The following is a 26226-nucleotide window of genomic DNA, read 5'->3' as shown; positions in this document are numbered from 1 at the left end:
TTGCAGAAGTCAAGTCTTGTGGATATGAAAGCGTGAATTATCATTTCCAGATCCTTCTTTGACAACATTTTGCAAATTTTAGAGATGTTCCTAAGATGATAAAAGCAATTTCGTGATAATGGGTTTGTTTAGCCAAGGTAACAACGCATTATATAATTTAATCACTTACTTTTTCAACAACCTGTAAATGTTATCCCTCCATTCTTGCAGTTTCTAGATGGAATCTACACTACAAAAAAAGAAACCTGAACAGCACCAGTAGCACTCGCGGGTCTATTTTAAAGATTTATTTTTGGGGGCTTGCATGGTGAGCTAGAGATTGCTCCTTGCTGGTCTATTTTAAACCTTTTGCATGCTACTGCCCTAACTTACTCAAAGGCAGCAACTAGCACAGAACACAAGACAGACCTGCCAGCCATCAAATATACAACATTCTGTGTAGAGTACTTTAAGAAATCAAAGCTGACATTATCTTAATTCAGAAACGTCTGAATTCTGGCTCTGGATAGCCTCAGGACACCACTGGTAGGACAGCTGTTTTCTGCATGTGCTCAGCTAAAGTCATGCTAATTTGCCACTGCTCACACTCTGAACTGACTGTCTGTGCATGTCTGCCTGCAGTGAGTTGACCTGTGTATGTTTAGCACACCCACTGACAGTGTCTTCTCCATTAGTGTGTCAGTTGGTGGGCCAGCTGCTAATGGGCAGAACCAGTGGTGTAGTCTACGTGATATGCAGGAATACTCCAGGATCCATATACCGACTTAAAAATGTGCAATGACACGTAACAACATACTTTCCATTATATGTTTAATATATTTTTAATTGTCATCTGTGTTTTCCTTCGCATAGGCCAAATAAAGGTATTTCCACCTTAAATTGGTGCATTAAAGTGTATCAGAATGAAGAAAATTAAGTCTTTCATGCTCAAAATTTCCCTGGGGGAAGACACCCAGATGCGCCACTTTAATATGTCCATTCTGGTCCATATATTTATATAGTATACAGTATACCCGCTAAACTACATTAGACTACACCACTGGGCGGAACCAGTTAAAGATACTGGTCAACATTGAGAAGAAAGGCCTCTGCGTATATAGCAAAGCCATTCAGTACCTGGTACCTCTGCAACCAAACACCATCTGAGAGGCTCTCTTCTGGAACAACCCAATGCCCCTAATGCTTTGTATTTATAATGTAGTGACCACAGTGATCAGTAGCAGTAAACTTACAAGAGCAAAATACCGCATACTGGGATATGTATACATATATTCGTTAGCTCAGCTGAAGAAAAAGGAAAAAACTGAAACCAATTGTTGCCTACAGTTAACTGTACATTAGTCTCGCTTTGCCAGACCCTCCTCCAAAGCGCACTGAAGGAGGGTCTGGCTACTCCACATAGCATTCGGGGATGGGAGGAAAACGTGCTCTCAAATGGCATTTCTTTAAACCAATCACAATCGTCATGGGCGGTGCTAAACTCCGCACAGAGCTGCTGCAAAATAGTCTTACGAGAGAAAACTCAGATTGGACAGATAGTCTAGTTCGCTGTCTAAATGTACCCTGCAGAGATCTGAAGAGCAGTCAACAATAGTCCTCATAAATCCACCGAATTTAAAATTCCAACACGAAAAAAGCAGAAGGAAACGGAAAATACATGCATCCGGCAGAATTTCCTGCGGCACCGGAGCAATCCCGGAAGTGGAAAGTCAAGGATATAGACTAACTGTACATAATTATATATTAAATTCAACCTTCAAAGTTCATTTTGGAAAACATTTTTTCTTTTATGCAGTTCTTCAATTAAGCCAGTAGATTCACATTTTTATTAAAATTCCAGCTGTGGTTTGAGCTCAACTTTCAAATCACACAAAGCAAATCTCAAATGTGTTTGGCTGTCAGTTTACTATGAGTTTAGTTTTGTTAAATATGGTCACATTACAAACCTCAGAATAGAATTTTCAAAATAAACATAAAAAAACATATAAGTTTATAAAATATAGAATACATTGTGAAATATTAAACCAGTGGTTTACAAACTTTTTTGGCTTGTGACCTGTGACATTTCCCCTCTAAACTCCTTTAATTTGAATATCTGTTTGAAAGATCAAATAGTCCAATGTTTCACAAACAAAGCAAATATTAGAGAAAAGTCCAAAATATGAATGACACATTATGCAAAAGAACTTTGCCTTTCTCTTGTTTCCTGTTGCAATAATCATCTCATGTTTTTACCCATTGGAAGGTGTCCAAACCCCTAAGTACACATTTCTGCTAATACTTAAGGCTGTTTTATGCTTCTGCGTCAAATCGACGGCGTACCCCCGCAGAGACCTCTGTGTCGCCGCGAACCCCCCCTCCAAGCCCTCCGTCGTAGCTCGACGTGCACCTCCAAAAAATTTTAACTTTGCGCCGAGCGACGGCATAGCTATGGCGTGGAGTTGACGCAGAAGCATAAAACAGCCTTTATGCATTAAAAGTTTGTGTGTAAACTAAACTCTCCCCACCTTTTCTCTCTTATGTGTGCTTGGCACTACTCTGCCACAAGGTCTTCATCTGTATGCTGACAAAAATTCTACAGACATCCAGAAAAAGAGTCCATGGATGATCCAGTGCTGGACTCATCTGCTCAGGCAGAACATGGTTTACTTCTGCTCAGGCAGCTAGAGAGGATGAGGGCAGCTGAGGAGCTCACTGATGTGGTGCTTCTGGCAGAGGGGATCCCCTTTGCTTGCCACAAGGTGGTGCTGTCTGCTTTCAGCCCGTACTTCCAGGTTAAGATGCTATGCACAGTTATTGTTCCAAAAAATACAAGATGATGCAACCTGTGTTTTGCAAAACTTTGCAAATCTGTTGACATTACTATGGGACTGTAATTGTAAATCTCTGTGTTCAGGCCATGTTTACATGTGGGCTGAAGGAGACCCAGGGAGGAGAGGTACCTCTTAAAGACACACCTGCTGAGAGCCTGGAGCTGCTACTGGACTACATGTACACAGCTGAACTCCCACTTTGCAACGACAACATCCAGGGAGTGGCTGCTGCTGCCTTCCTGCTCCATGTAGATGGAGCCTTCAGGTGGGAAAAGAGACTGGGAAGCGATCATTATTTCAATAAACTAACATTAAAGACATTAGGGGCATCAAGGTAATTTTTGTCTACCTGCAATGTCTGTAAAGCATAGTAGTAAGGTGTGTAGGTAGTAAAGAGGACAGTGTACGTATATTTGAAGAAGTATTGATAATATTCTGTTACCATCACCACCTTCTGCTTCAGGTTGTGTCAGAGTCACATGGAGGCCTGTATGGACCCTTCCAACTGTGTCGGTCTGTACCACTGGGCCAGAGACCTAGGGGCCGCAAGTCTGGCTGACTGTACCTTGAGATACCTCTGCCAACACTTTTCACAGGTGTGGCTTTCATTTTTTGTAGATTCATAATATATACTCTTAAATAGAGCCTTAAATATAAACATTCCTGGCTCCAAGATCAAATCCATTACAGGACCTGAAAAATGATATGGCCTGATTTTAATTTATGAACATAAATGTCATATGATGATACAGGCCGCATAGGACCAACCTGTTTTTAAAGCAACACTAAAGCACTTTTCCCGCTTCGGTCTCCCTACAGGTTGGAAGCGGAATTGTCCATTACCGCTGTCGTAATGTCTCATTATGTCTCATTCGAACTATGCTGCCACTAGGTGGCAGAAATCACATACCTTTTTTGCACAATGTTGAGGCGTTGAGGCATTTTGGGAATTACAATATATTGCTTTGGTAGCGTAGTGACCACTTTGCCATTCAAAAGAATGCCACCACGATTGCATAATCGATTTGTTTTAGACATGTGTAGTAAATGACCAAAATGTCCAGTGTTTCCAATAACAACACAATTTATTTCTTGACGTTTGTAATAAAATAAAAACAGCCACTTTGTTCCTATTGTAGCCTATAACTTTCCAGTCGTGAATAAAAACGTAACATGCATCTACCACACATCCTAAAAACTGTTTGCTTCTCCATTCATGCAACACCTGAGTGCAGTTACCTCTTGTAATTCAAGTGGCGGGAGGTTGAAACCAAACAAACAAAACATAAAATGGCTCTTACAGGTAGCTTTTAACTTCATCACTCTTTGCTGCCACCCACTGCATACTGTTGTGTAACTCAGTCATTACCATTGGTTACGCCCCCTGTATTGTGCTGCTGTCTCTAGGCTTGTGAGGAGGAAGAAGTGCTGGAGCTGGATGCCCAAAGACTTGGGGATCTGCTGGGTTCAGATGACCTCAACATATCGCAGGAGGAGGTTGTGCTGGAGCTGGTGCTGCGTTGGGTGGAGAGGCGAAGGGGGGACTCCCAAAGCGAAGCCCAGGCTGTGGAGTTACTCAGGCGTGTCCGGCTGGAACTTGTGGACCCTGGATTCCTCCGTAAAGCCAGGAGGAGAAACCCGGTGAGATAGGAAAGGGAGGGAAGGGACAAATAATAACAGTCAGGTATCCTTATCCACATTTATCAAATGATTAGTAGATTGTCAGACTACAATGCCTATACATTAATATTCCAGGTGCTACTAAGGGATGCTGAGTGCTTTGGAATGATTGACGCTGCTCTCCAGACCTCAGGTCTCTGTGAGATGTCAGCTCCACCTCGGCCGGCCCTTCGTTACGGCATGGAGACCACCGACCTGCTGCTCTGCTTGGGTGGGGTGAATAAGGAGGGGGTGCCTGCCCGCCGTGGAGGACTTGCTGACCTTAGTTTTTGCTTTGCCCCCCATGGTAGAAGGACTTACTACATCCCCTCTCCACTGAGGGGCTGTGGAGGTATGGGGCAGATCACAGCTGGGGTAGTGACACGAGACAACAACATAGTGGTGGCCATAGAAGCAGAAGACCAACACAGGATGAAGAGGGTGGATATCTACAGGTGTGTGTGCTCACATATGTGAAATTCAATCTGTTTGAATGCCACTTCATTCAAAACCAGATCTAAACTGCCTGTTTATGTTCCAGGTACGATAATTCGGAAGAGAACAGCTGGGTGGAGCTGTGCTCCACAGTATACAGGGACATGTATGCTTTAGGGCTGTTAGGTGATGCCCTGTATATGATAGGAGGTCAGATGAAATTGCGTAATCACTACATTATCACAGACAGTGTGGAGAGATGGTCGCTGAAGAGAGGAGGCAGCTGGCTCAGCTTTGCCCCTCTGCCTCTCCCCTTAGCCTGCCACTGCACCGTCAGCCTGAAGGAGCATCTCTATGTGCTGGGGGGCTGGACGCCACAGGTACACAGACCTGTCATAAAATACTTTGCATGTCAGTATTAACTCTGCAGTAGATAGGTGTACTGAAGAGTGTCAAGAGGACACTGGTCTATTGTCAAGTCTATTGTTAAGGTTAGCCTTTTGACAACCAAAAACAGACTTTCCCCACAGGTTGTAAAAAAGGCTTAATCATTTAAAGTAGGGATGCATCGAATCCAGGATTCGGGTTCAGATTCGGCCGAATATTGGGCTTTTTTCTGCCGAACCTTAGAATTTTTTTACACCGAACCGAACCCTGCGCTTGCACTACTCGTTAGCTTTCTAATTTCACCCACTCAACATACCTTCATCATACACTGGTTAGCGAAGATTTGTCATTTGACAAAATTGTCACTCATCTGGCAATAGCGATGTGCTTTCCTACGATGTGAAAAGAGCGTGTGAATTCCACATTAAGTTGTTACATTTAACTATTTAAGAAAAATCTGGATTCGGTGCATCCCTAATTTAAAGGCCTTGAAAAGTAACATTATTAACAGGAACACACAATATTCTGACAAAGCAGGAATAGTTGTATGTCATATATTTCCGTGCACCAATCAGGATTAGTGTAAGCAATATTTGAATCAAAATGTGAGTTGTTTGCTTATGTTGCCAGCCCAAATCAAATTTGAGCACCCACACAATCCTTATTAAGCAGATTAGTTGAGTTATTAGGAGTTCAATAACTCAATACATAATAACTAATTGTGTTTTTACTGAACTTTAACGTTAATTATTGTAAATTTATATATTTAATATTATAGAGAAATACTTTTCCAATGCTTTATATCAACTTTGTGCAGATTTGAAATTACTTTGGCGCCCTCTAGCAGGGCAGGACTGCGATAATAATTCAGGCTGGGAATCCAATGTCAGCCCAGGTCGATCTCCACACATTCACCTCAACAGACCATGGTATATATAATTTAGTTGTATTGGTGAACACAAAAACTGCTTAAAAAGCATCCAAAATAGAAATTTGTTATAATCACACAAAAAACCTACACAGGGGCTTTAAATGAATTCACTGATTTAAAGTCAGATGGTGTAAGATTGGGTGTAAGAGTGTAACGGTTGCCTTCTAAGTCCTTCTCAGTTTCCCCTCTGCTGCTTCTCATTTCTCAACTCAATTTCTATTTTGTTTTCTTCCTCCTTCTGTTCAACTCTCTCTTCTCCTCCCTCAGCACCAGCCAGATGATGAGCCTGACAAGCTGAGTAACCGTGTGTTTCAGTTTGACCCCGGCAAGGACAGGTGGACTGAGCGTGCCAGGATGAAGTACTCCAGGTACCGCTGTGGCACAGCTGTCCTCAACGGAGAAATCTACATACTAGGTCAGACTACAAGACAGAATTATGGTCCTAAGTATTTTTTCTATATGACAAAAAACAATGGAGCCAGATGATGTGTGTGTGTTCTTCAAAGGTGGTATAGGTTGTGATGGAGAGGATCGTGGACAATCACGTCGCTGTCTGAGCTCTGTGGAGATCTATAACCCAGACACAGACACCTGGAGGGCGGGCCCGACCCTGCCCACTTCTTTACTCACGCTCCGAACCAACGCCTCCAATATAGGAGCAGTGGAGGGCAAGCTCTACCTGTGTGGATACTACAAGGGGGCCGGTAAGTTAGTTAATGTCTCTCAAACTCTTTTTTTAACAGCTTGTTTTGTGCGGCCTCTTCTCTTAATTCTTAGTAGTTCTCTTTAATAAGTTTAACTTTATGGTAAAATGGCCTTTGCTCAAAAACAAGACACACTTTGGGTCTGTATCAGAGTTAGGGAATTCCAGCTAACTGATGAGGCAGTATTTCTGGAAATTAGATTTTGGTTAGCCATAACTTACATACTTTCTCTCATGTCTGCAGGCCGTCATGAGATCATCACCAAGGAGATTTTGCAAATGGACCCTGCAGACAATGTGTGGACGGTGGTGGAAAGACGAGCAGCCGTGCACGACAGCTATGACGTCTGTCTGGTGGCTAACCTCAATCCTCGAGACCTCTTCACACCCTAATTCATCTCCTCCTGAAAAAATGCAAAAATGCTTGGGGACAGGATGTGTGGGAAATAAGCTTCTGTCCTCTGAACCTCCTACTAAAACCTGGCATGACTCCTGGACTTCACATGTATCAACAGCAAGGTCAAGATACATGTCAAATCTGGATAACTTCCCAAAAAAAGGCAATACTCTGTGTTCTTTTAAACTCAGGTGTAAAATATCTGCAAAGCTTTTTACTTTTTAAATGTATAATGTTTCTAAAGTGTAACCATCAAAAGATCCTCATACCTAAACATCAAAATTGGGTTAGTTTCTTGGTGAAAGACCCATGTGACCTTTACAAAAACTATTCATATGAACGTTTTCTAATCTTCCACAGCTATGGTTAAGGTTTGGTTTAGTTTAGGGAATTTAAACTACTGGAATAAGAGTAGAGAAAAATTGTGGTCGGTGTTGTCTGTTGGTAGGAGACAGGATGCAAACTGCAGCCTCTGATGGCATGCACTTCCTCCCCCTGCTCCTAACAGATAACAGTAATGTATCACATTACCACAAGAGGTTGATTGTCACAAAAAATATTTGGCATTTTAAAGTTATAGTTTTTCATATGGAGAAAATTTGCTTATTTCCCATTCTTAGAGAGTCAGATGAGAAGAATGTTATCAATCCCACGTGTAGAGAGTGGTGTTGATCTTCTCATCTAACCCTTAGTAAGAACACGATTAAGCAGATTCCCTAAAATTTCAAACTATTTCTTTTATGTGAGCAAATGGCAGATCAGAATGTTCCAAATGAGCTTGCTTTGTCCTTTAAGTTATATAAAATAGCTAAGAAGGAATGCTGGATAGAGAGTATCTGGGTCATTAACCATTTAATAATGAATGAAACCCACATTCTAAAGCCAGCAAGTTCAGAAACACAACAAGAAACAAGAACTAAATTGTAGTAAACTGTACAGTACTTGTTTTGTATCTTTATAAAAGTGTGTTACTGATTGCTAAAGCCAGGGGCGTCAGACTGGGGGACTGAGTAACCAGGGCCCTCATGTGAGGAGGGCCCAAAAAGATGCTAGAATGAATAGCTGTGGATGGAGGGGCCCATAGAAAATGCCTTTCTACAGGGCCCAGAATTTTGTGCAGCGCCCCTGGGTAAAGCCCAAATAAATGATTAACGAACTGTTACACTGATGTTTTAGTAGGGCTGGGCGATATGGAGAAAACCAGATATCACGATATTATTGACCAAATACCTCAATGTTGATATTGTGACGATATTGTAGGGTTGACAGTTGGTGTTTTAACAAAATATTTTACAATTACATTTTAGATAAATAATCATCAATAATGTGGATATAATGACTGAGTTAGAGGTAAAGGCAAATAACAGAACAGCTCAGTCAGGTAAGTTCCGAAAATTACATCACTTTACTGTGATGCGGCCTTTAAAACCAGAAAAAGACTAAACTTACCATTTAACATCAGGTATCCAAAATTTAAGATGAAATCTAAGACGATATCTAGTCTCATATCACGATATCGATATAATATTGATATATTGCCCAGCCCTACGTTTTAGCCACAACAAATGAAAAACCTAAGTAAGTCTTATTATACAGCAGTCCTGTAATCCTACAATCACTTTTTGCATGGTCTTTTTATAAGGTTATATGTGGCGTAATAAATTGATATGATTTAAGTTTGGATTTTAAATAAAACAAATTAATTTAATCCTGTGGTTTTACCAACCACCATTACCCTTTCTGACGGACTTCAAAGTCTCTGCTTCCTCACAATTTCCTCAAAGTCTTCTCAAGAATTTATTTTTATCTGAGTTCCCCACGTCACAAACATGTCTGACTGAAGTGGTGGATTTAGGGTAAGTGTCTGACCCGCATGACATTCCATACATTCCTTCACCTCCTCTGTCCTGCTGCTGAGCCGCTCAAATAAGAGCCCACGGAAAACCCAAAATGATCTCAAATGTGTGTGACGCGCCGGGATGTTGCTATGATAGCTGGCCTTGGAATGAGGAGGCTCCGCCCATTGCTCCGGACCATGTGGTTCCCACCGCTCCTGTTGCTGTATTTTTGAGAGGGTAACGGAGGAACTACACTGCTGCGACTCAAATGGATCGGATGGGTTTTGTTAATGTGTTGATATTTAGCCATTAGACTAGTTTGTTGCTCGATAACGCTCTGCATGGGAAACTGCTTGCTCACTGACAAACGCTTTAGCTGCTTTTGTTCAGAGCTCAAAGTAATTTGGGGATTCAGTCCCAGTAACGGGTGCTCCTGACAGGTGCGCACAGTGCGCAGAGAGGATGGGCAGACGTGAGGCACACAGCAGAGGCGCAATGAACACAAGCGACCGCTCCGAGCTCGGTTGTCTGCGGAACGCGACATCCAGCGGCCACCGTGCCGGTGAGGAGTCCCCGAGGCTGGGCAGCGCGGATAAGTGGCAGAGGAACTCCGACACGGAGAGGGTGGGCCCGGCACCGACTGCCACAGCACCGATGGAAGTGAAGAAGCACCAGCACAAACACAACTTGAAACACCGCTATGAGGTGATGGAGACTCTGGGGAAAGGCACCTATGGCAAAGTGAAGAAGGCGGTAGAAAGAGCAAGCCTGAAGACGGTGAGTTATAGTAAACATGTTGCAAAATAAGATTAAAAAAAATGTGCCTAAGGAATGCTTTTATTGTATAGCCTAATCTTAAATATTTAACACGCAGAAATGTAGAGCATGATGATGATGATATGAAGAAGGGTAAATGTAGCCTACACTATGATGAACCTATTTCTTAACATGTTTCACCTCTTAACCTCCAACCAAAAGCTTTATAGAGATACTGTAATATGTGATATGCTGGTCATGCTTTTCAGCAGGAGGTATTCAGCAGTCTGTGTGTGTGTGTGTGTGTGTGTGTGTGTGTGTGTGTGTGTGTGTGTGTGTGTGTGTGTGTGTGTGTGTGTGTGTGTGTGTGTGTGACCAAGATTTGTTGCTGCTCCAAGAATGTTGCCCATTGGTTATTAAATATTAATGTGGAGGTGGAGTTTAGCTCTGGATGGTGTGTGTGTGTGTGTGTGTGTGTGTGTTTCTGTGTGTGTGTGTGTGTGTGTTCTCATGGGCTGATGCTGAACCCAGTTCTTGCTTCCTGTGCTGCCAGGCTGAGATGCCTTTGGTCTGACTCACTCAGCACTTGAACAAGGGGATATAATTACTACAATAGGTCTCTCCAATTTGAGTTTGATTACCTTTACCAGAACACAACCACACACACACACATACATACACACACACACACACACACACATATACATACATACATACATACATACACACACACACATACTCAGACAGACATAATATAGTGATATCATTCTGAATATCCAGGTTAAAAACAGAATGTGGAGCCAAATTACTTTGCATAATTGTGGGTTTATATATACAGTCAAGCTTTAATCCCTTACTCTGCTGTGATCTGAGCACAAAGAGACAGATTCCCGTCAGTCTCAAATTTCCCTTCCGTTTCTTTAGTATATAAACACACTGTAATAGGGATAATCTTTTCTGCAATCAGATTGTTAAAGTGAGACTGACATATATGTGTGTGTGTGTGTGTGTGTGTGTGTGTGTGTGTGTGTGTGTGTGTGTGTGTGTGTGTGTGTGTGTGTATGGGGGCAGGGGGAGGGGTTGGGGGGACGGGGGGAAAATGCTGAATTCTTGAGCCAGTAGCCAGCACATACCAAAGATTCTTTGAAACAAAACAGACATTATTTTTGGAAACAAGGCCAGGGGGCTGTTGTTTGAGGAGGGCAGAGGAGGAGACAGTTTTAGAGCAAGGAGGCGACAGTAGGTTTGAGATTACAGTAAAGAGCTCAGTTGAGATTGTTCCTGTAAAATGTCTGTGTTGTTGTTCTACCTTGCTGCAGGCGGTGACTATTGTACAGGATGAAATGGAAGGAAAGGATGATGAATATCAAGTCTTGGGTATGCAGGGCCACTAATCTGTACTGTAGGTCCCTTACATTGGCTAGTAGCCTGACTTGTCTGGAGAGCTGAACCATGTTAAAATAAAAATAACATGTTTTTGTTTTGTGTAATGTACATTTTGATATAAAAAGTTACTTCACCAGAAATGCGCAGCTTTTAACTTTAAAGCTGCTGTAGGTAAGATTGTGAAGATCCAGGACTTTGCCAACAAATTTGAACATCGACAACTTCATAGTCCCTCCCCCCTTTCTGCTGCAGCCCAAACCGTCTCCTAAGCCCCTCCCACACAAGGGAGTGTGAAAGAACTAACGGCATGTCACACAACATTTTCAATAACTAAACACCAACACAATGTTAACTTTACTCACCAACAGTAAAATGATGCTAACTAGCAAGCTAACGTTAGCCATTTCAGCATCATATCAAACCGACCACTGTGCAAACGTTACTATCATGCTCACCAACGTAGCTTTGTGGACTTTTGACCACTAATAACCAAGTGAAAGATAAATCACTCATGGTAATTATGTTACCTGTCGAGAAGAAATGTGGCCACATCTGCATCGTTCTTCAGATCTTTAAAATCCCGGAGCTCACGGCACCTCTGAAAAGCCACTCCAATATTCACCTGAGTTTTGGGAAATCTTTCTGCAGCTTGTGCGTGGGGAAGGGCGAGGGGAGAACGCTATATATGCGTGTACGTGCCTGAGCAGTGATTGACAGGCAGATAGACCCCCCTGTGGCCCTGATTGGAGAAAATCAACAGGGAGCGGTGGAATTTTGCCAATCGCACTACAGGCTGTAGGTGGTGCCAGATGAGCTGGATTTTTTTATATTACGTAATTCATGTAGTTAGTTTGATAAGACTTACCTACTGCATTTTTAACTTGTAACTAGCTAGATGAGAAGATTCTCTCAGATATGAGAGACATGAGAGTGGTATCAATCTTCTCATCTCACTCTTAGCAAGAAAGAGAAGTACAAGTATTTCATAAAATGTCAAACAATTACTTTAACTAGGCCATTTGTCTTTAAGAGTAGTCATGAAAAAGCGAACCATGCTAGCTGAAATATATACTGAAACAGTTTATTGTTTGGCCCTACTTGTCTTTTTGCATTAAGCTTGTGTAATTGTCCATTTCATATCTCCCATTATCTATACACGGGCCAAATCAACCAATCAGATCTTTTCCTCTGAGAAAAGCCTCCAGTGCTGTTTTTTACTCTTCTTTCAATGAAGGAATACTTTGTAATTTGGATAAATCTTGCAAGATAGCTACTCTCATTTCATCCGTGGAAGCCAACATGTTGTTTAGAATAAACAGTCGCTTCTATTTGCGTCACACCTAAACCCGCCTCAAAACCAACGCTGATTGGTCGATCGTTTGGCGATCGGCTCCAAATTTTCTCTATCCCAAGATGCCAGACTGATCTGCGAGTGGAAAACTGGAGCTCGCGAGATCAGGACAGTCTCACGAGGCTAGTATAATCCTGCTCTTTAATCTTTCACAGATGCAACAAGGATCCGTAGGGATGCTCAGACTCTTGGGATGTGTACGTGTGTGCGTGTGTATGTCCCTGAGTTTGTCTATGAGAATAACAGGACAGGAAGTCAGTGAGTTGCCACCCCCAATCCCCATCACAACACTAGCAAAACGCCTGTAATCAATCAGGTTGCAATGGGGAAACATTGTTGTCAAGACACAACCAGTGCACTGAAACCACCGCAAGAAATATGAAAGAGAAGAGAAGGATACAAAATACATTTTCCATGTTGTCTAGTTTAAATGAAGTCTTATATGGCTGTGCAGAACATCATGCATCTCTCTGTACATATTGCACATCTGTATTGGCTGTACTATTACAACATGTACGGTATGTTCCTCTACTACACACATTATCTAATAATGCAAAAGAATATCTGATTTCATCTGCATGACTCACCCACATAGCTACTAATGTTTCCCTACATGCATCCTGTTACAGTTTGGCATTTTTTGCCGATATCTCAAATGCAGCACATTATGTGCACGGACATTGAGATATTGTTCGTTAGAAGGATACTTTAGAGGTCATACTACATTTGTACGCACAAGGGTGAAATCATACCCACACTAACTCTGCACACGTGCCCCTCTAAAAATGCTTAGTGCCCTGGGCCCAGTGTGTGGCTCTCTGTGCTCTGCTGATCAGTTAATGCCCCAGTCCAGGGGGTAAGTCAGAGCTTAGATGGACAGTAAAATACAATCTTGTTTGTCCACATACTTTGGCATACTTCATCTATTCAGTTTACCTGTCCTGCCTACATCCCTGCAGTCTCCCTTTCTCTTCCTCAAGTTGCTTTTCAAGCCAGCAGGTATTTGGGTCAGAAAACATTCATGAGCATGCATGCGTACACATGTTGATAGCTCCACAACCACTGAATATGCATGGCCTAATCTTTTGTCCCAGTACTCCTGGCCGGACAGAGATGCCACATCAGTCTGGAGTATAAAAAATACAAACCTTAAAACTTGAATATTCTCCTTGACTGGATAGCGTCCTATCAGTTATTGAAGGTCAGGTCAGTCCGGAGAGTTCCCTGGAGTGTGTTTGTGTTGTGTTGCATAACCATCGCGGTTGGTGGAGCGTGTGAATTGTTCCAATGTCTCGTAGACATTTTTTTCCAGTAGCTGAGAGTGCTGGAGTTGTGACCCGAGGGTAGAGGCCTGCTCGTCCATAGGGACATTGTAGAATTGACAGAATTATACAGGGGTATGATCATTTTAGGATGTCAACCTCACAAAAGTAGCCCTGTAGCCTCATCTGCACAGTACATGTTTTTCTCTCTTTTTTTAATTTAGCCTATAATATTTCTAAATAGAACACCCTGATGTGTGTTTATTGGTCCGCCTCCGTCTAGTCTTTGTATGGTGCCATTTTGGTGACCGTTCATCCAAAGAGGTTTAGGGGCTCATGTTGTGTCTGTCATATGTGTGTTCAGTGGTTGGGGGTTAAATCGGGGTACAGTGAGTGCCTGGGATTAAGGAAACAGAGTGTGAACAGTGCAGCTGTCAACCTTCTGCCTCTGAGCGTGCTCAGATCACAGGAGACACATCCAGCCCTTAAAACCCACGTAATCACCTCTAATACCCACAGATTCTATTTGTGTGTGTGTGTGTGTGTGTGTGTATCAACAGTATGAATGTTTTTGTTTCCATGCATGTCTATGCACGTAATACATGAACTGTCCATTCATTATGTTTATCATTATCATCATTATCACACTTTTATGACTCAAGTTGTTGTGAAGGTGGTAACGGGGTAAATTGGTGGGTTTGCAGAAGAATGAATTGAAGCAGAATCTGTGTTTGATGGCAGCAGATCTTCTGCAACAACAAGCGTTGTGCAAAGTATCACCAGGGAAACAATAATCTATCTTCTTGCTGTGGAAGATTGTGTGATCCTAATATGTGTTATATGAACGCAAAGACATTATTTTTCACTGTTCATGTGACATGCACAGACTCAGTAGAGTGTCTTCTTTCTCAGGTGGCGATCAAGTCGATCCGTAAAGAGCACATCACTGACGACCTGGACAGAATTCACATCCAGAGAGAGATCGAGATCACCGCCTCGCTCAGGCACTCCAACATCATACGCTTCTACGAGGGTCAGTCTGAAAACACAAGTCCCAAATATCATTATGAATTATTATTTAGTCTCATCGCCAGACTGATTTTTAGACTCTGAATGTTTCAAAGAAAGTTACTGTACATGAGGCAAACGATATGCAGACATGATTTATAATCAATGACTTACAGTACAGAGTTGTGGTGCTGTGAAATCCAAGTGGGTGTCATATCCTTTTACCGCATTAGTCAGGAATCCAACAATGCCCATGAAGGATAACTCTTCCAATATTCTATATTTTCTTATGAACAAATTCTACTTGAACACCAAAACCAACAATGAATTGACCTTATTAAACAAGTTTACCCCATCTGTCTTATCTGTCCAAAGCCTAATGTAGCTTCTTCCTCTGTGTCACAGACCTCCATTGATGTCCAAAAATAATGAGACCCATAGTCTGTAGCTTATTTTGATTTGACCCCACATAAACCAACCTGCTACTGTAAATACTCAGTAGAGCACCGAATCAGCAGCTGAAATAAGTCCCCTACAAGTGCACTACTTACGGTGGAGGAGGTCTAACACATTGTTGGTTAGGGTCTTTAATGGGATTTGTTTACAATAACAAAAATATAGAATTTTGCCAGCCCTATCATTTGGAAGTCTCTAATATTTAGTATATCCATTGTTGGATGTTCATGTGAATGAGACATTGTATGGGATACATTTGACTAGATTTCAAATGTATTTTGAGGGAACAGGGAATCCGTAATCCTGCACACTTGTTGATCACTACTAACTTCACCTAATTAAGAAGTAAGAATCTCACCTCATGAAACTTGTACATGTGACCAACAGTGTGCCCGATTTCTGGTTCCCTCTTAGTTTAAATAGATGCAGAATGCAGAGTAGCATCTCTTATTGTTGTATAGTGAAGGTTATCATATCATATATATCATAACACATCTGCATTATGCTGACCTGTAAATGTGTCCTGTGTTCTATGCAGTATTTGAGAGCCGGGATAAGATTGTGATAGTGATGGAGTATGCCAGCAGGGGAGAGCTGTACGATTACATCCAGGAGAGGGGGAGACTGCCTGAAACAGAGGCCAGAGGCATCTTCCGACAAATCACATCTGCTGTCCACTTCTGCCACAAGGTTTGCAAACGCACACATACTGTAGATACATACTTCCTGCAATACACCACTGGAATTCAGTATAAATTTGGTAACCACATGTAGGCACGTGTGCAACTGTGCACAAGCAAATACAGTACCGCTAAATCCACTAAATCCTAATCCTTATACTGCAGGAAAACTTGACTTGCTTTTTTCAGATCTCTCTGGGTTAAGAGCGCATTAAGCCTTGATTATTTTTCACAGTCACACACTGACACATTTAACAAACACATTGCCTTTAGGCGAGAAATAGGCAATAGAGTAACAGAATCTTGATTCAGCACTGTCTAGTTTAACAGTTTTGATCTGAGTTCCGTGAGCTTGGTGCACTGTGCTGGAGAATGCTAGTTACGTCCAGTAACTTAGTTCAAGCATCAAGCACTTCTGTCAGTCATCGTCTTAAACCCGCCCCCAGTGAGGTAGACGGTTGTGATTGGTCCAGTCCAGGTACTCTTCTGATGAAAATTAGTTTGAATGGGAGGGCGGCCAGACGTACCGGAGCAAATTAAACATGAACTGGCAGATCTGTCTGGTTTCCTGGCTAGAATTCAACAGCTGTGCAAGAACAGAGGAATTACCAAGGAAATACTGTACATACATCCTATTATGTGTGCCTTGCAGTCAGCTGAGTTGGATATGAAAGAAATTCTTATTTTGGCAGTTTGACTTCTTCCTCAATCCCTCATATTAAACTCAGATTATCATTCCTCTCCTGTAGCTTTGTAGTAGACGGGGAGGTGGATTTTGTGCTCCTCATGCCCTCAAATATTGTCCCAAAATAGACACGAATGTTCCAGCATGAATGAATTATTGAATGTGCCTCTGAGGTATGCAGGGCACATGGAGGGATTATTGAGGCTTCAAAAGAAGAATGAAAATAATTCTTTTTTTTTTGCTGTCCTCCAAATCCGTTCATAGTCCTTTTAAAAATAGCAAGAATAATAACCTGGTTAATCACCTTGATTTATTTCTTCTGCTTTTCTTCTCTTGCATACATACTGCACATACTGAGAACAAAACATTGTCTAAGGTCATTGTCGCCACTTAAGTGCTCTGAAAAGGATGTAATTAACAAAAGACAAGAGGCTATTCTGGCTCATCAGCCAGTGGCTTTAAGAGAAACTGACAGCAACATTTAAAGTTTCCCTGTGTCACGCTGCTTCCTGGGTGGCCACAGTTATCTATAACGGCATTGTCTCTTCTTATGATTTTCTAGCTATTCAATGTCAGGGAAACATCCTTCGAACATCCAGTGTAGTCTTCCTCACCAGGCTCCACAGCTGTCTACACTCAGGGGATCAAATTGCATCTCATCAGATTAATTAACCCAAACAAAGCACTTCCTCATGCCTGTCGATGATTAAACAGCCTGAGAGCCTTTCTCAAGGCATGTTAGACACGTGGCCCTGCAACACGAGGCCCGAGTGGAATGTTAATGGTTATAATATACAGTATAAATGAAAGACAAACGCCTCATGCACCACAGGCTGGGTTTGTATTGTAACTTTTAGACCCTTCAAACATCTGACTGTAAACAGTAGGGAGGAGCAGCGCAGGACCTCACGTGTCTCTGCTCTCTTGCAGAACGGTGTTGTGCATCGAGACCTCAAGCTGGAGAACATCCTTTTAGATCAAGATTTCAATGTTAAGGTAAGATCTATAAACCATAAACATACTGAGCCTTCATATCTCTTGCTGACAACGAAGTGTGATAATGATGCAAGTTTTGGGAAATAAACGGAGGATGTCCTCACTAAAACAAGATATTTATCCCTGGATAAAAAAAATTGTCAGTCTTCTGACAAAAGCATTGTTGGCCTGAGAGTTAAATACAACCGTGCCCCTGATTGAACATGTGTTTTGGAACATGAAGGCATACATCTTTATGACACACTGGCAGATATTTCAGGAAGCAGTCTTTTTCCACTGCTGCTGTATTTAGCATCCTGAAAGGAAGCCTCACATAGTCCAGCTAGTAATGGCTTATCTTGCCAGCTCCAAATTGAAATTCAAAGTGCACATTCAGAATATACATTCAAGCACTTTCAGCCCACAGTCATTTTAATGTGTTGTTAAGCCATGCACACTGAACCAGCACAAACATACTACCAGGTCTTATAAAAGAACCATGGGGTAATTTTTGCCTTATTTGGGTATTCCTCTCCTTATATGGGAGCTGTGCATGACCAAAGGGGAATGCAGGGAATCCAGAGGCAATCTGAGAGTTTTAATATAAGTATACTTTGTCTGTCCATCAAAAGAAAACACTATGTGCAGCCCGCTCTTCATTCATCGCAAACCTCAGGTTCACAAACATCAGCCTCTCCCAGCATCCGCTGCAGGAAATGACCAAGCCTCTGTGCAATGCATGTGTGTGTTAAATCTGCACAATAGCTGTTTAATGGCATGTGTAGAAGGCAGGCACAGCCAAACATGGTAGGTAAAATGTCGGTCTTGATCACATTTGAAGTCACAGATTGTAATTTGACAATATACTACTACTAAACTTGTTATTTTCAGTTCAAAAGTGGCAGAAATCTGCACTTGTTTTTCTTTTTTTCTGAATGGAGCATTTTGAAAGTGTTCGATTAATGTATTCATTAAGTATTTTAAACCGACACTGACATCTCACATATTGTTTTAGTACAAACATATAGGGCCCTATCTTGCACTCAGCGCAATTGCCTTTGTACACCGATGCATGTATCGTTCCTATTTTGCACCCGACGCACAGCGGACTTTTCCCTCCACAGACGCACGTCGGTAAATTAGGGAATGTATTTGCGCTCCAGGGGGCGGTTCAGCGAAAAGAGGAGGCGTGTTCCGGCGCAAACGTTATGTGGTCCTATTTTGCAGTTTCAGAAAACAATTCCGCCACTGACCAGGAAAAACCTGGTCTAAAGTCAGTGGCGCTAGTCTAAAGTCAGTAGCGCGTTATTCAGATGCTATTTTAGGGACGAATGCTTGGCCATAATGTAGCGTGCGTAATAACGCGCATACACTTCTCTCATCTACAGCAGTTCCCCATTTTTGAAAACCATACATAATTACAAGAAAAATATTACTGAAAATGCGCTTCATGTGTTTGGATAGATCAGGAGGCATTTTACAGTACAATCCTCAAAAGGTCGCAGCATTCTTTGTGGCTTGTTGTGTTTTACACATTTCCATGAATCATGGATGTGTTGATGACATAAATGAGGAAATATTAGAGGACTTAAGGAGACGTGATGTTGAACTACGGTGGGATTGGACAGTCCGGCGGAATCTGGTCCGGGAGAAATACGTGATGCGGTCCTAGTGGATCGGGTGGACGGAGATGGAGTGGGGGGAGGAGGAAGGGGCACAACAGGAGCAGGTGGTGCGTTTGGAGGTACGTTCCATGGCTGCAGAATCCTCTCCAGACTTGAGGAGATGCGCCCGAGAGGCCGCAGCAACATCGCCACCCGGCTAAGACGGGAATTTATTACTTTGCCACATCCCGGACAGCTCCCGCTGGCGTGCACCAGTCCGCCATGGAACAAGCGCGCCTGCTCTTAAAGGGAATGAGAGATGACGCTCTGATTGGTTATTTTCACGTTACGCCCAAACCACACCTAGCTACTTCAGACCAACCCATTTTAGATTTGCGTCGGGCGCAAGAGTCATTTATCCCGCCGGTATAATAGCAACAGCGCCCGAGATCCGCCCACAAAGATACTTGCGTTTGGCGTTTCATACTTGCGTTTCAGATCGTTAAAATAGGGCCCATAAACTTTATAGCCTATGCTCTTTAATGCCTATTAGATAGTGCCAGTAGAGAGATGACAGGATATAAAGGATCAAGACATGCAACAAGGGTTCCCAGCCAGACTTGAAATGATACATTTCACCAGATTGAATCAGCTGATTTATTCACGACAAGGGACATTGATACTTTTATGGATCCAAACACAAATAAGACTTGATCCTGGCTCAGACAAACAAAATAATTCCGCTGGTTACATCAAACTTCACTTTCTTCTCACACGATAATATTACAAAAACCTCAAAAGGCAGCTCAAACATTTGCCCCAACAAGCTGCGAGCCAGTGTAGAACATTAACCAGCAATCTGTTTTAGTCTAGCATTTGTATGAAAGGGTGGCTTCTCACGTAATTCCCAGGCACGTGTACAGGAGTCGTTTGTATCTTTTGAAGAAAGAGTTTGTCTTATACAAGCATTCAACACTGAAATGAGTACAGGAGCCTCAGGCTCTGGTAGCTTTAAAGATAATTTAACACTAAGACACTAAGACACACACACACACACACACACACACACACACACACACACGTTAGCTTGTAGAAAGAAAAGCTGTATAAACTGCACAGCTGACATGCTCAGTCCACACACCATTATTGCCTCTGCACGTGTACTGTAACAACAACTGTAAGCTGGCTTGTATACACAGTGCCATTATCCATCTGTAAAGGTCTCTGTTCCCCTGAACCTCTGTTCCACGGAAATAAAGCTGTCACGCTGAGTATATTTAACACCAGAGGGGCTGATAGCAGAATGGTGCTCATGTTAATAATCTCTTCAGATAGAGAGGAGCCTCGGTATGTCTGCGTATGGCTCTCGTAGCCTCGAGTGAGTGATTGTTCCGTTATGTGAGCGTAAGCAGCCTGATGTTTTTGGACCTCTCCTCTTTCCTCACTCACACTTCCTTTGGCAAACGCTCGGCATACCTATTTTTGGCTCCTTTTAAAAGGAATTGTTTTTGAGTTATTGTGTTTTGCCACATGGATGAGAGTCTGCAGTGCATACTCACTGAAAAGGAATCTGGATTGCGTGAGGAGCGATTTTGTGTTGACATGAATGAGCGAAATTAAATTTATAAAAAGGGTTCAGTGTTAACTGATTAGTCCATTATGTCATAAAGTTAAAGTGGTCTATGTTATCAGCTGTTTAAGTTATGTCATCTGTGATTGTCACATAAACCCTTTTGTTTATTTGGCACTAACATATGACACACACTGGGCTGGTCTTTTGTGCCCACAGTTGTGAAACATTTGAATGACACATAATGTATTTTTGTTGTATGTATTGCTTTTAGTTTTTTAGGTTTTGTATATATTGCCTGCTTTAAAAGTCCATTTTTTAGGATCACTTAAGACCAGTCTTTTATTTATTAATAAATATATTGTTTTGAATACTTTGTTTTAATTCAGTGGGTAGGTGGCTTTCTGAGCTACATTTTTGTCTTTTGGACTAAAGATTAGTGTTGCTGCTTTTGTGACAATATGTCTTTCATATGTTGTCTGCTGTGACTTGACTGGTTTCACTTGTTATTGGTCTAGTTACCACATTAAGTTATTTAGTTGTAGCTAGGGACACAAAATTCCTATAATTAAGATGTAATTTCTCTGACTCTGCAGCTGGCAGACTTCGGTCTTTCCAATCATTTCCGGAGGGGCACTCTGTTGCAGACGTACTGTGGAAGTCCGCTCTACGCTGCCCCGGAGATAGTGAAAGGATTGCCCTACCATGGGCCAGAGGTGGGTCAACACACATAGCCCTCGCTGGTTTCTTTAGGAGACATTAATCAATGCACCACAACCAACCAAAGCAGTACATTTATGGGCCCTGAAACCAAAACAATGAGCTAAAGGACAGCAAAGTGCTCTGTAGAGCTGAGGAGTACTACAGTCTGGTGATAATTCTCTGTGGGTTCGCCACGCATCTTTTTTTGTTAAACATCATTTTGGTCCAATTCTAATAAACAAACATATATTGGCGCAGCTTTAAAGCACTGATTTTGCCTTTCATATGCTGCAGAAGTACCACCACAGTAAACGGCTCCAGCAAAATAATTTTTTTTGGAGAAAATCAAAACGTGGGGCACATTTTCAGATAGTCCCGCTGTAATGTAACTACTCATTGCATTAAAAAAAAGCCGGAATGTTATGAGTTGGCAAGGCATGTTCTTCATTATGTGTGTCTTTGTATGCTAGGTGGACTGCTGGGCGCTGGGGGTGTTGCTGTATGCCCTGGTGTACAGCAGCATGCCATTCGATGGGGCCAGCCATACCACACTCACAGAGCAGATCAGCCAAGGTCGCTACCGCAGACCGAACCCCCCCTCAGGTAACCCTTTACAATGTCCACGTCTACATTTTCTTATTAGTGTCCTGTTAATTACAATGTTTTAGTCAGTTTAGCTGCTATAAATAACTGTTGACTCTGTTCCCTCCAGACGCCTGTGCTCTTATCGACTGGTTGTTGACAGTGCGTGTGGACGAGAGGGCAACGATAGAGGACGTGGCCAACCACTGGTGGGTGAACTGGGGTTTTGAAGAGAGTGTGTGTGACTGCCCTTCATCTCCACACCAAGAATGCCCCTCCCCCCTGCTGGCTCGCTACATCGACTGGCAGAACCGGGTCGCAGCTACCAGCAACATGACCGTTGACCCAGGGTGCCTATCCTCGGACTCCTCCCGTCCAGCCCAGCTCTCTCCCCACCCCTTTTACTTCAGCTTACCTCTGAAGAGCGATCATGCAGGAGGAGGAGGAGGAGGAGGAGGAAGGGTACGTGGAGGAATGTCAAGTCTGAGGAAGTCACGCAAGGAGAATACAATTCCCCAGACCGCACTGGGAGCTTGTGGTGGTGCCTCCTCCGCTGCGATTTCCTCCACTTCCACCATTGAAAGAAAGAAACCCAAAGGTATTCTGAAACCCCACAGGAGTTTTGACTCAGTCTTTCATAGCCCTCCCAAAGAAAACTCTTCCTCACAATCGTGTAACGCTGCTCCCCAGCCTTTTCGAACACATACACTTACCCACACACATGCTGATGTCCTGTCCACCAGCCTTCCAGCTCCCTCTACATTCAGTCAGCCCTCATCCAAAATGCCCAAGAAGGGAATACTGAAGAACTTGTATGGAGGGGAGTCGGGTTATGGCTCAACTTCAGACAGAAGGAATCCTGGATCAGAAGTTAAAGAGGGGGGTGATGCAGGTGATTTGTGCTCCAACAAACCACACACTTGTCTCCCAGCGGCAGAAGACAGCCCCACCATGCGCACAGAGGCGGTAAGAAGAAGGAAGGGGATTCTGAAACGTAACGGCAAGTTCTCTCGCAGTCTGGATCTTCCTGATGACCACCGCTCAGCCCACACAATATTCCCCGAGGCTCTGCAGCAGCTCCTCCAGGCTACAGGAGGTGCCGAGGAGCGCCACAGCCGCCCCTCCAGTGTGGTGAGCGAGGATAGCCTCTTCTCCTCTGATTCTTTTGACCTACTAGACCTCAGCACCCAATCACGGCGCAGGATTTTCTCCCAGCGGATGCAGCACAGCGCCTGCAGCTCTGAGGAGGACCTGGAGCAGCTGAGCGCTGAGGCAGACAGAGTTGGTGAAGATGGAGAAGGATAGAAGCAAATGCTCACATAAACCTAAGGAACAATGGAGAATTGGGTTGATTGAACACCAGTTCTTTATTTTACTTTTCTGTGACAATCAGTGCCTGTCATCTTGAAAAGATTTCAATGAACTCTGAAAAGGTTGCATCTTGAGAACAAGGACTACCATGCATCATACTGTCAATGTTAGGAACAATTTCTTGGCATATATGTCCGTATTGAATGATAAATTAAACTCGTTATTGAATACAATATATATTGTATTCTGAATGTGAGGCAATGCAAAAAGTGACACCTAAAGGGTCTGTGGGTCAGTGTCTGCCAAATTTCAGAGATGGGACCTGAATGTGGAAGAATGGACAGTCTATTTAATAAACTCACTCTGACCTCACCTGCAATAGATCCGCTTTTTAGATTTTACAGCAGATCTCTGTTCAGATGTAGGCTTGGGCCGGTATGAGATTCTGACGGTATGATAACCTTCATCAAAAATATCACGGTTTCACGGTATTGTAATTACAGCTATAAATGTTTTAAATTTTTTAAATGTCTGGGTAAAAAACTAAAACTTTTTTTCCATTGAATACAATGTATTTTATTTTGAAACACACTGCACACTGGCAGGGAGAGGAATTTCTAAACTGTTTAGAAAAAAACAGCGCATACCTTAGGAACGGTATGATAAATTTTAGTGGTTTTGAAACCGTGAATTTTTCAAACCGTGGTATACCTTGAAACCAGTAACCGGTCCATGCCTATTCAGATGAGCCTTGGAAATCTGTCTGGATGCTGCCATCTGGTAAAGTTAGCACTGCAGGTTTTTGGAAGTGATGAGAAGTATAACCAAGTACCATCTTAAATATGTGAATCCATTATTAGTATAGCGTATCATTCAGCTGAGGTGGAAAAGTTGGTGTATCGACAAAAGCTAAATGCGACAAATGAAGCGTGCAAGACAAAAACATAACTGTGTGGACTGATGAAAAGACAAACTTTTCTCAAACTAACACATAAAAACAAACATAAATGCCAGATTTCATTGCTTTCCACCGTTTGAGGTTTTGACCAGCATTCTTTTAACTACGTAATCTTTTTGCGCCCTTTTCTTCTGCAATGGCACTTTTAACTGTTTATCTTGATGTTCTCAATTCCTAATATTCACGTAATGGGAGGGAAATGCACATTAACTTGCATTTTGTTTTGCCAATTTTCCGGAAATCTGGTTAAAGTTTGCGGTTAAGTTTACATTTAACAAATGGGTTATAAGACACTATCATGTAGTTGCAAGCAGATATTTGGACATCATTATGTGTTGCACACTAGAGGAGTTATTGTTGCTGACTATACATTAATAAATGCTTAAAATTGTGTGTTGTAAACATTTATCAAATGTTTATATATTGCTTATAACTGATAAATAGGGGGAGTTTAAGTTAAGCATTACCCATTTCATCACATTATTGAGTATATTTGTACTAAACAGTAATGTACTGTGCACATTTTGCCTCTTTTGCACCAACAGACACAGTGTGAATAGCAGATGGATCACATTGCTTTTTATCGTAAAACATGACCAGTGCTGCTGTGGACATAAATATATGCAGTAGATGTATGCACCTTTAAATCTGTAATTTCATATTGTGAGAAAATAATTCTGTTAATTTTGTTCAAGCACTTCATACCTTGTTTGTTTTTGGTTTTTGTGTGTGTGTGTGTGTGTGTGTGTGTGTGGGGGGGGGGGATTAAATTAATTATGTGAACTTAAATAACTTCCAGTTGTTTTTCTGGTGAGAGAACAAAAGCAGCAGGAGATGAGAGATGAAGTGAGCACATACTGCAGCTTTGAAAAGAGTAAAGATAAATATTATGAAGTGCAGATGTTGTGCTGTGAAAAATAACCTTTTAAGACAAATCACCCATTTATTCCAAATGTTACTTCTCTATAGTCAAGTACCTTTAATCCTTTTGGCCCTGAGCACAAGACACAATACAGAGAATTCAAGGAACGTTGTTTATAAAACACCAATAGCTATCCATTTAACTAACTTCCAGAGTCCTGTGCCTCCATAAACACATATATTACTTTGTATAAAGAGAAGGATTAATACGTCAACTGTGAAGAACTACATGTTGGAAAAAAAGCAAGCATAAGGCACTGAACATGTATGCATCCTTTTTCCTTTGTTTCCTTTATTGGCTTTCACTAAATCATTTTCTAAACGAGATGGAGAGAGCCCATCATTACCGTCAGGTAAGGATTACATTTTCCGCAATGGATTGACATTTTCCAACCTCTTAGGCCTATGATATCCCTTCAAAAGTTATTAGATATTGTAAAATTTTTTCCATATTTCCTAAAATGCTTCTCTTTTGGACATACACGTGTTCACAGTGTTAAGATGAAACATAACAAAGCTCACCAGCAGGTCTTGTTTAGATGTGGAGAAGCCTGGTATAGCTGACCTATACATAGGGCTTACTTAATTGTTAGTGTCCTTCCTGTTCCAATACGTAGTCAAATGTCTTTAATGGTTGATCGATGGCAGCAAAGCACTTTGTTCATTTAACAGTAAGTCCAGAGCAGAAGTCTGATGTCTAGTCAGTCACACAGGGACTGTTCTGTTACGGAAAAGCTGCCATTGATTTAGGTTTAGCTAAAATTTACAACAAGGTGACCAGGCTATGTGCTGGAAGGTTATGTTGTCTCTGTCCAAAGAGTTTTCTGTGATACCTTATCATTACTTACTAGGTGGG

General features: G+C 42.1%; 2 protein-coding genes across 2 annotated transcripts; both read left to right on the top strand.

Moving 5' to 3' along the window:
* The first annotated feature begins 377 nt into the window (after positions 1-377).
* On the top strand, positions 378-8308 carry LOC120559674 (kelch repeat and BTB domain-containing protein 12-like). The gene is made up of 10 exons (XM_039801585.1): positions 378-525; positions 2549-2774; positions 2897-3078; positions 3277-3409; positions 4221-4454; positions 4569-4927; positions 5014-5287; positions 6493-6640; positions 6732-6929; positions 7173-8308. Exons 2-10 carry the CDS (start codon positions 2601-2603, stop codon positions 7319-7321), a joined length of 1851 nt encoding a protein of 616 aa, XP_039657519.1. The 5' UTR covers positions 378-525; positions 2549-2600; the 3' UTR covers positions 7322-8308.
* A 1011-nt stretch (positions 8309-9319) lies between these two features.
* Positions 9320-25203, top strand: LOC120559673 (NUAK family SNF1-like kinase 1). The gene is made up of 7 exons (XM_039801584.1): positions 9320-9940; positions 14831-14951; positions 15921-16072; positions 17678-17743; positions 21493-21612; positions 22069-22201; positions 22311-25203. The coding sequence occupies exons 1-7, from the start codon at positions 9626-9628 to the stop codon at positions 23483-23485; spliced, it is 2082 nt and encodes a 693-aa protein (XP_039657518.1). The 5' UTR covers positions 9320-9625; the 3' UTR covers positions 23486-25203.
* Positions 25204-26226: the final 1023 nt, after the last annotated feature.

This window comes from Perca fluviatilis, chromosome 5, assembly GCF_010015445.1.
Source record: "Perca fluviatilis chromosome 5, GENO_Pfluv_1.0, whole genome shotgun sequence".
Classification (NCBI taxonomy): Eukaryota; Metazoa; Chordata; class Actinopteri; order Perciformes; family Percidae; genus Perca; species Perca fluviatilis.
The sequence above is the reverse complement of the archived record's forward strand: the minus strand, read 5'-3'. Positions and strand labels throughout refer to the sequence as shown.